The sequence below is a fragment of the Ochlerotatus camptorhynchus genome, unplaced genomic scaffold (genome assembly GCF_037179485.1).
Source record: "Ochlerotatus camptorhynchus isolate MF236.1 unplaced genomic scaffold, CSIRO-AGI_Acam_v1.1 ptg000316l, whole genome shotgun sequence".
NCBI classification, from domain to species: Eukaryota; Metazoa; Arthropoda; class Insecta; order Diptera; family Culicidae; genus Ochlerotatus; species Ochlerotatus camptorhynchus.
This window is the reverse complement of record NW_027040804.1, coordinates 3,632,158-3,642,187: the sequence shown is the minus strand read 5'-3', so window position 1 is coordinate 3,642,187 and position 10,030 is coordinate 3,632,158. Positions and strand designations below refer to the sequence as shown.

At 41.3% G+C, this 10,030-nt stretch overlaps 1 protein-coding gene and 1 long non-coding RNA gene across 2 annotated transcripts in view; both read right to left on the bottom strand.

The window, feature by feature from the left end:
- Positions 1-10,030, bottom strand: part of LOC135707717 (uncharacterized) — a 335,458-nt gene that overhangs the window by 145,214 nt on the left and 180,214 nt on the right. The window lies entirely within an intron of this gene.
- Positions 6,043-8,738, bottom strand: LOC135707736 (protein-glucosylgalactosylhydroxylysine glucosidase-like). The gene is made up of 3 exons (XM_065229619.1): positions 8,605-8,738; positions 6,326-8,349; positions 6,043-6,258 (listed from the first exon to the last, which is right to left on the bottom strand). Exons 1-3 carry the CDS (start codon positions 8,709-8,711, stop codon positions 6,074-6,076), a joined length of 2,316 nt encoding a protein of 771 aa, XP_065085691.1. The 5' UTR covers positions 8,712-8,738; the 3' UTR covers positions 6,043-6,073.

The window sequence follows — 10,030 nt, the reverse complement described above, 5'->3', positions numbered from 1 at the left end:
TCTCAAAATAGGATTTTATTGAAAAGCGGGCTCGTAATCACACAAGCATTCCTGAGTAATTGCGCTATTTGGGTTCTTTAATTTTAATAAAAAGTGTGTCGATTTTTATACATCACCTGAAAGAGCTTCGTTTTTTGAGCACAACGATATTTTTTTTTTCGAAACCGTAGACTTTCATCACGATTTCTAAATCAAAGTTTAAAGCAAAATATTAACTCCACTGTTTGACACTAAACTAACAAATTGACAGCTCGCTCCCATACAAAGTCCCACCGAGGGGCGCTAGGATGGTGATATTTGCTAATGTAATCGCACTTATTTAAAATAGTTCCAGTGCTCCAATTTTGATCAAACTTCGGATTTCGGTTCCATGTTTAATGTAGATTACGAATTTACCTCAATACCCTTAAAGAACCCAATTGGAAACAGTAGATAGAGCTTCTTTCTCTATGATGCACGGTATATGCATTTGGGTTAACATCCGACGCCCCTCCTTCTTTGCATATTCTGCACAAACATACTTTCTAAGCCCCGCCCCTGACAGGATTTCCCACCGTTTTTTTATGAATGGGGCGGGGCAGAAAGTATCTTTTGCAGAATATTTAAAAAAGGATGGACTTCGGATGTTTATCTAATTTGATATACAGAGGTACTAGGTTTTACAGTCAGTTGGTGATAAATCACCCACAGAATAACAACAAAATATTGTGATCAATTTTTTTCTAAACTTCGAAGCTCTTTGGGCGGTAGTTGGGTAAAAAATTAACGGAATTAAACTTTTTTTTTTAACAAATTGTAGTTGGTTTTACAATTAATCTTGTCAAGCTGCTGCATTCATGTTCCATCAGATGTCACTGCTGTTGTTTGCGGTGACATCTATCGGAAACTACTCACAATCTGTTTTCCTATAATTGTTCACAGAGGACACTGCAGTTCAAAACATGTCTGGTACCTCTATATATGCATTTAGATTATTATTCGAAGTCCCTCCTTTTTTACACATTCTGCACACAAAATAGCTCACCCCTCACAGAATTTCCCGCCGATTTTTTATGTATGGGGCGGGGCATAAAGTATCGTTTGCGCAGAATATGTAAAAAAAGGAGGGATTTCAAATGTTAAAGTAAATGTATGTATAAAGGTACCAGACATGTTTTGTAGTGTCAGGTACTCTATTTTGTAATCTGTGAAAGAGAAATCACAAATCGAGTGTGCATGTTGAGAGATTGAGGTTGTGAGAGCAAATTTTCTCTCTCAAATTTGAGCTTTTTGGCTCTTTGGGAACTGGTAGTAAAGCAGGTAAAACGAATGGGGAAAAATCATTTTTATGTAATTGTAGCTTGTTTAACAATAATTTCCGGGAAAAACTGAACGACAAAGTCCCTGATTAATTTGTTTAGGTTGTCGTTCACTTTTGTTGACCTGAATATGCACCAAAAGCGAATTATTCCCACTTCTCTCAATTTCTAAATGGTGATTTTTATCACTTCCTACCAGCGGAACAGCGCCATCTCTGTGTATAAAGGTCGAACAAAATGATTAATTATTTCCTGGAAAAAAGTGATCGTTAAAGTCCATGTTTTTTCAGGTTGTCGTTATAGGTGAGGGTGAGGGGGGGGGGGGTTGTTTTGCATAAATAACTTTTCCACGTTTCGTATTCACTACGTAGACAATTTTTTGGGATTCTTGCCCCCTCCCTCCCCCTCGTATTTAGTGAACAGCCCCTTAGTTGAACGGGACCCAACCCAACAAACAATTTGAACTGATTAAGAGCTGAATAAGCCAATTTTTAGTAGAAGAAGCGTATTTTTGCATGAATAAGCTCTTATTCAGCTTTCAATGTTTGTTGGGAATTCACCTTTAACCACTGACTTGCTCCTGCTTACTGCAGGACCAAGCGCCACGTCGTCCGAAGCGGTAATGAGCAGAAGCGCGACAGCAGTGCTGTTTTATATCTTTTCAGAAAGATGTGCAACCAAGTGGTACTCGATTATGATGACTGGGTTTGGGAAAAACGCTTATTTCATGAAAACAGTGATAAAATTATCATTTGTACATTTTTCAAAAGATGTATTACAGATAAATGGGAAAACGTTTATTTCAGCAGGTTCGTAATGTAATAACCTATCGATTGGCGAAATCATTTATAAATGACAAAGTTACAAGCGTTCAAAACCTAACACTACTTCACCACACATATTTTTTGATTTGCACCCCAGTATAGTCGACAAAGACGTAGTTCTACGTCAAAAATGCAACCCTTTCTTTTGTGTTGTATTCAATTATTGCATAGGTAAAAATTGATGAAATTTTGAGTTAAACTAGTTTAGAGTGTAATGTTTACATGTGCAAAATCTCGTCACAATCTGTCAAGCACAGACAAACAGACGTAACTCTTCATTGTGTATCTTCGTTCACGCATTTAACGGTTGATTTGAATATTATCAGTTCCGCGAACTACTCATCGCAGCGCTGGCATCGGATCACTTTGACGTTTCTATACATTCTATAGAACTTTTATGCAATATTGTTTGCGAGTTAGCGAGCAATCTTGTTTTCCGCGAGAAGCCAGAGAGATGTCGTTACTGAGGTCTTATGTTTTGAGATACTATGTTTTCAAGAAAAACTTGCTCAATGTGTTACGTCTGTTTGTCTGTGTGTCAAGTGTTTATCGAGATGGCTTCCAAGCAAGAAGTGCTTCGACAAAAAATTATGGGAGCGGTCGTGGAAAATCCAGGTCAGTCCCACAGGTGGAACGTGAAACAGTTTGGAATCGACAGTGTCCCGTGTGATAATATCGTTCAAGGAGACCAGACGACCCGGCGGCGAACTGGCAGCGGAAGAAAAGCGAAGATGATCGATTCCGTGAACGCAAGGAAGGTGAGGGATAACTTCAAGCGCAATCCGAATCTTCCGATTCGGAACGTGGCCAAGAAGGTCAATTCTTCCGTCTGGTTCGTCCAGCAGACAATTAAGCGGGCCGGACTTCATGTCTTCAAGGTAAAGAAGGCACCTAATCGAACCGATAAACAGAATACGGTAGCCAGATCCCGCGCCAGGAGGCTGTACCGCGAGTCGTTGGTGCAGCCGAAATGCATCGTAATGGACGACGAGACGTACATTAAAGCGGACGCCAAGCAGATCTCCGGCCTGTAGTTTTACGTCGAAAAGTCCCCCCTGGATGTTCCGGAGAAGTTCCGGAAGAAGAAGGTCGACAAATTTGCCAAGAAGTACTTAGTGTGGCAGGCGGTCTGTAGGTGCGGCAAATTCAGCAAGCCGTACATAACGACCGGCACCATCAACGGCCAAATATATAAAGAAAAATGCCTGCTGTCGTTCCTCCGGTCCTACGAAGGTGACACTCTGTTTTGGCCGGATCTGGCATCGTGCCATTACGTGAAACCGGTGATGCAGTCGCCAGAACTTCGGCCAATAGAAAAATTCTGGGCGATTATGAAGGGAAAGCTCCAGAAAGCAAGGAAGGTCTTCTAAAACGACAAGGATTTGATGGAAGTGTGTAAGAAAGATGGCGCAAGTGTTGCACAGGATTTGATGGGTAGCTTTAAGTCCAAGGTGCGAGCATTTAGCCTAGGAGAGGAGGTTGATTAAACCAACTTTGCAAAAACATAGCTAATAGGGGAAATGCAGGTAATGTCGGCCTAAGTGTCCCTAATTTGGGCCAATACATAAATTCAGCAATCGACTAAATTTTCAATAGCAACCAAAAATATCCATTAGTAACGTCCCAATAACGCGTTCATCTAGATAAAATTGATAAATAGCAGATTTTTAGCGATGGGCCCAATCTTAGATTCATAGGCCAACATTAGAAACATTTCCCCTATGGGTTTAATTATTCCCTGAGAGTTTCAAAATATCCTACTTAAAATAATTTTTTGGTGATCATTTTTGTCTGTTGCATCTTTGTTGAGTACAGTCTTTACCACCTTCAGGTCTATTTGTCGAGAGCATACTTTTAGATTTGTTCCGCTTCCAACCTTCCGATCCACAGCTAAGCACTGTTCAAACGATTTTCACACACTAAACATGGTACTCTTAGGCAGTTTTAGCTTTTTGGCGAGATCTCGTACCGACAACGTCGCCGGAGATGAAACAGCGTCTGGCTGAAAATCTCCTTAATAAAGACTGACCAACCAACCGACAACGTTGGATTTTGCTGCCGTCCGTACAACATTCGTTTGGGTACTTCCACTTGATTCGTCCCCATTTTACCAAACTGAACAAGAATGTTAACATGTTGTTCCACGAAATAAAGTGGAGAGCTACACTCAAGAGATGAACTAGCCTCAGGCTAAAAATCTCTAAAATAAAGATTAAAAAAAAAAAAAAAAAATTGAGAGCTACAGCTGTCATATAAATGAAACGTTTCAGTGGTTCGTGAAATATTTCAAAAACTACGCTGAAAAAAAAGTGTCAGAAATTTAACGTGGACAGGCTTTAACATAGGGGCACAGTTTTTCCTCTTCAAATTTCTGTTAGATTCGATTGATAATAGCATTACCTTTGATACGGACTTTTGATGATTAAATGCCATACTTTACCTAAAAAATTATAGTTTTAAATAATTTTAAAAAATTGCAACATACAAATTTTACGCTAAACATGCCGTGGATTTTTTTTTCGCTTATAGTTCGGACCTTTAAGAATCAGTAAAAAATATAAAAGGGTTACAGAGTGGGTTGGAAATGCTATCTAACATTAAGCTTTAGTGTGATAATTTATTAGCTAGAGAATGATCTTAGAAGATGGTAGGTGGATAGTTCCGTTAGAGTACGGCAGTATGAAAATTGAATAGAAGTTGAAAATGAGCGAAGGGTCATTAATGCGACAGTACAAAGTCAAACGCAAACCTTTTGCCTAACCGGTACGATGTACGCGGAAATTTGAAGTATGTCTTCAAATCTACAGGCAAAAAGTGTGCGCTTGACTTTGCTCATTACTGTCTGCGGCTGTGAAATAGTTCTAGCGACGTTTCATCACTACCTAAAGCCCCACGTTGCCGAAAGCATTTCCAGTGTGTGTTATAATCCAATTCTTCTTTATCAACTATTGTGGCTCTTCGCTCAGTTTTCAACTTCTATTCAATTTTCATACTGCCGTACTCTAACGGAACTATCCACCTACCCTCTTCTAAGATCATTCTCTAGCTAATAAATTATCACACTAAAGTTCATGTTAGATAGCATTTCCAACCAACTCTGAAAATCGCAAACTTCGCGAATGAAGTAACATAAAAACACGTTGAATATAAAAGGGTTAGGTATCACTAAATTTTAAAGAATTAGAAACATGATTTCGTATTAGCTATCAAAAATTGACTTATTTTTTCAATCTCTTCTGGGCTACCTCTAAACAACATTTCCCAAAATTTCCATAATAAAAAAGTGTGTTTGTAGTACCCTTAGCTATCGTTAGGAGGGTGCGCCCACAGGTTTCCCGACCAAGTGCAATTTTGGGCCACCCAATATCCACGCAGGAGGAGCGAAATCTAACACCTTTAAAAAAAACTGTCAACGTGGTTTAGTGACAGCTCCTAATATTTTTTTCCGGTAATTTTTTCAACAGAGTTCTCTATTTTCAGATAATACCACGAACAGAACTATGGTCATCCAGGCCAAGGAAAACATTTATGTACACTGTTCCATTCCTGAAGAAGTTGTCAGTACTGTATATGTGAACGGTGAACCGTATAATGATATTGAAATATAAACACTTTTTTCTCAAGGAACTTGTTTTGTTTCATGTACAATGTACATTGGTATGAGTCAACTTTACAAACCCCTGCTTCCCACTGCTCATTCAATATGTATTAAGATCCCCAGCAATTGGACCAATTTTAAACAAATTTGGCAATGATCTGGATTTGCCGGAAAATTTGAAATTTAGTATGGAAAAATGTATCAGTTGAGCAGTTCGTTTACTTATTAAAAGTCCACTTTCTGATCCATAGTTATCTATTACCACAAATACGTATGTGAGTAAGGTCTTTATTATTTCTGCTAAAGCTTCCCATATGTCAACAGCATTCTACAATCTCTTTTACCAGCTAACATTAAAGCAGTTTCTGCAAGGCTAAAACCACCAAAATACCCCCGATCAATGCCGGAGCCAGACGCACCGCATAGGCGCCACTACCTTGATCGGCCACCTTGATTCCGACTTGGGTTTCCTGCAATTTGCATCCATTGAAGTTGGATTGGCTCACTGGTCGGATGACTACGCGGTTGTTGAAGGAAACTGCGGATGGGGCAAACGAAATGGGTTAGAATTCAGGTTGGGTTTGGATCTGAACAAGTCTACTTACTGAAGCACGAAGTGCAGATTTCGCGTTCCTGTTCGTCAACGATAAACTTCACGTTCGACGACATCGATCCATATTTCACACCAATCGTTGTGTTAGCGTTTGTAATTTCCAGGCTCAGTTTGACATTTAAGTAGTTGATTTCCGGAATGTATAGGCGAGTTGTACCGGGCAGAAGCAAGGGTTTCGTTATCACCAGTTCTCCGTTGCGCAGACGAACGCCAGCGTAGCCGTTGATGACGGATTGCAAGAATCCACCAGCGCCAGTTATGAAGTTACCGGCCCCTTCAATTCCGTCACCATTTTCACTCCACACGTTGTACGGAGCTCGCATGTACTGTTGGTAGCTCTTGGTGAACATATTCTCCGCTTCGGCCATTTGTCCAAGCTCGAGATGTCCTATGGTATGCATTGCCCAGGTCATAGCAGGTCCGTTAGAACGGGTTACCTTGCTGTAGATCTCTAGGTTGTTTGCTTTCGTTGAACTGTTCATCGGGAACTCCAGCGGATATCCGAGAAGAACAACGTCTGCTTGTTTGATCGGAGTTCCCTGCTGATAGCCTTCAAATTGCGGGTAGAAATCTTTCTCTTGATCGTGCAGCAGCGTCATCCCTTTGCCTATTTCGGCGAATTGCGCACGCTCTTCCTTGGTGGCTCCAACGCTTCCCTCGCACAAGCATCCAGCGAAATCTCCAAACATGAGATTGTGGGCAGCTACGACGTTCGTGAACGCGTTATTGCTAACGCTATGGTGATCCTCATCTGGTCCCATGATGCGGTGAAGTTCGTAGAGGTCGGTGACGTTGTTGTATTCCGCACGACTTTTCCAGAACTTGGCAGTTTCGTAAGCCAGACGACATCCATCAGTTCGCATCCAATCCGCATCTTCCGTAGCATAGAAGTATAGCCTGGCGGCGTATGCTATGTCGGCTATAACGTGGTGTTGGAATTCAGGGTTCTGTGGACAGCAGTCGGGTGTTGTTTCCGTCCCAGTAAAGGCCGATTCCCAAGGGAATTGCCATCCCTCGTAGCCGTTTTCAGTAGCTGTATCAGCGGCTGCTCTTGAAACAACAGTTCGGTACCGCAGCAGTTTACGGGCATTATAGGGGTCTATCAGAAGAACCGGTGGGAACATCCACATTTCCGTATCCCAAAAGCCGTGACCTTGATATTCCTTCAGTTCTTCTCCTCCACGTCCCAAACCGGACGGGGACAGACCGTAGAACGGGTAGCTGCTCATCTGGTTCGTGTAAGTTGACGGGAGCGAACTGGACAGATAGAAGGAGCTTGCTTTGAGCACCCGATCGAGGTCATGGTTTCCGTCTACGGTGATTCCGTATTGTTCCCAAACCCGTTGCTGTTCACGATAGTGAAACGAACCGACATTGGACCGCTTCATGGCACGGAGTTCGTTTTCTGCTTCAAGTGTAGAGCGGGAGAAAATGGTGAAGAAGCTGTACTCTTCGGCTGTTTTATCGACGTTGAGGGTCAGCTGTGTTGACAGCTGTGGGTAATGAACGCATACATCGTGGCCAAACTGTTGGTAACGTTCGTCCTCGACTTGATTCGTTTTACCGCAAAGGCGGTTGAAGATCTCTCCGTCAATGTCCACCAGCTGAGGTTGACCGAAGGTGATGTCTACACTCGGTGGTCCAATATACCGTTCGAGGTTGATTTGTATCACGCTCTGGGAGTTGAGCCGCTGAATTCGTATATTGTTAACGATCGCCATGTCAAAGTACCGATTAGGATAGACGTCGTGCACAATGCGGAAGTTTTGCCCCGGGTCTTCGTACACGGTTCGGAACATGTTGTTCTGCATATCGAGCTGGTAGAAGCAGCCAGTCGGTTCGGCAACGATAGCGGCGCAATAAGGGATTTGAATGTTGGCATAGTTGGGAATACGAGCCCGGTGACTTAGGCCACGGTGGCCGTTGTAGACTCCATTCATGTGGACGGCATCGCCGTACACTACGAAGCCGATGTTTCCATTCGCTAGGGTAGGGGTGACGGCTTTGGCGGGAAGGCTGTATGGAGTTATATGAAGAAAATGTTATTATCATCTACCAATTTAGCGCGGTTATCTTATCGCGGCGGTGATGAATTGAACACTAAGCTATGGTAAATGATTTTCGAAAAGATAATCCTTGTGATCAGGCTATTTTTTTATTGGAAATATGACCAGTTAGGTAATCATGTTTCTAACTTCCAATATCGATCAATGATCTTCAAATACGAAAACAGAAATGTTGAAATCGCCACTCCACAATTTTAAAACTTACCGATTGGCCGTAAATAGGAAATTTGCATCGTTGCCGGAAACCGTCGTCGTCCCGATGGCCACCACCACCACCACCAGGGTTGTAGCAATCCTGGTAAGGCAAAACATTTTCACTCCAATGTGCTCAAGACACCTATCCGCGTTTGCAGTTGAATCGAAACTGAAAGTACCCAACTTTAGATCGATTGTTTTCTCAATTTTCGCGGTCGGTGTCTCAGTCAAGTGATGGTGGTACTATCTATGAGTGCTGTATAGAACGGTTGATGCCGTGATAAGGGCCTCGTCCCCGAAGGGAGTCTTATCCGTGACAAATATCAGCGGAGATTATGACGTGACTCCTGTGGAGAATCCGTGGGAGCAGATGGTTGCTTATTATAAGCACTTTGCACTTTATGATTTGAAGCAATACCACTTTTCGCACATGCCTATTTAACTGAATCACTTCCCTCGATTACGGTAAGGTGTGATGAGCTAATTTGAGGGTATCGATTGTTGGGGCGGGATTTATGGGTCTTGATAACCAAGTAGGTTGATAATTTGTAAACGTTCGTTATCTACTTTTCCACTGTTGGTTGTTGATTTTAGAGTTCAATTTGCAAAAAAATGCATGCCGGTATATTTGTCAATTTCGCAACATGGAATTCAGCGTGGTTTATTGGTTCAATGAGTGTTGGCAAATTCAAATCTTATCTTCGACGAGGGTTAATGACGATAGCTCAGAAGTCATTGTTTTGTGCACCGTCAATGTTCCTAGAATAAAAGTATATTTGAAATTTCAAGTCAATCGCTTGCGTTGGATTGTGCAATACAAGAGATTTATTTATTGTGTGACAAATTTCAAAAAAAATTACTAATCAGTTCGCACAATGAAATTATTGCTCGAATAAGCGCTATATTTACAAATGCTCCTGCATACCCACCAAAAAATTCCGAGAATTTACTTATTAAAAGCTGTATAAAAGTTGACTGTCTTCCCAATTCAACGCCAGAAGTTTGATCTAATAAACAAACTGAATAAGCGTAATTTGCACATACATTGATACTTTAATTTGACTGTTTTCAATTGATTTAATAACATGCTATATTAGACGTCTAATAAATGATTTCTAGCTCCATTGCTAGATTTCATTGCATTGCTTTACAATATTGCTGAATAAAGGTGAATACAGTCAACATATTAGCTCTTATACCACTATGCGTCCATGTTTTAATCGCATGCTTTGTAAATGCTTTATAAACGACGTATTAGATTCATTATTCCACAACACTGGTTCAGCCTAACAACGAGACGAAATCAGTAGAGTAGTGGTTACCGTTTCCGCTTTTCAAGCAGAAGGTCGTGAGCTCAATCCCAAGCTCAACCCTTTTTTATTTGTGTTTTACATCTAGTTCATTTAAATAATAATCATCGATCACATGACTCATGA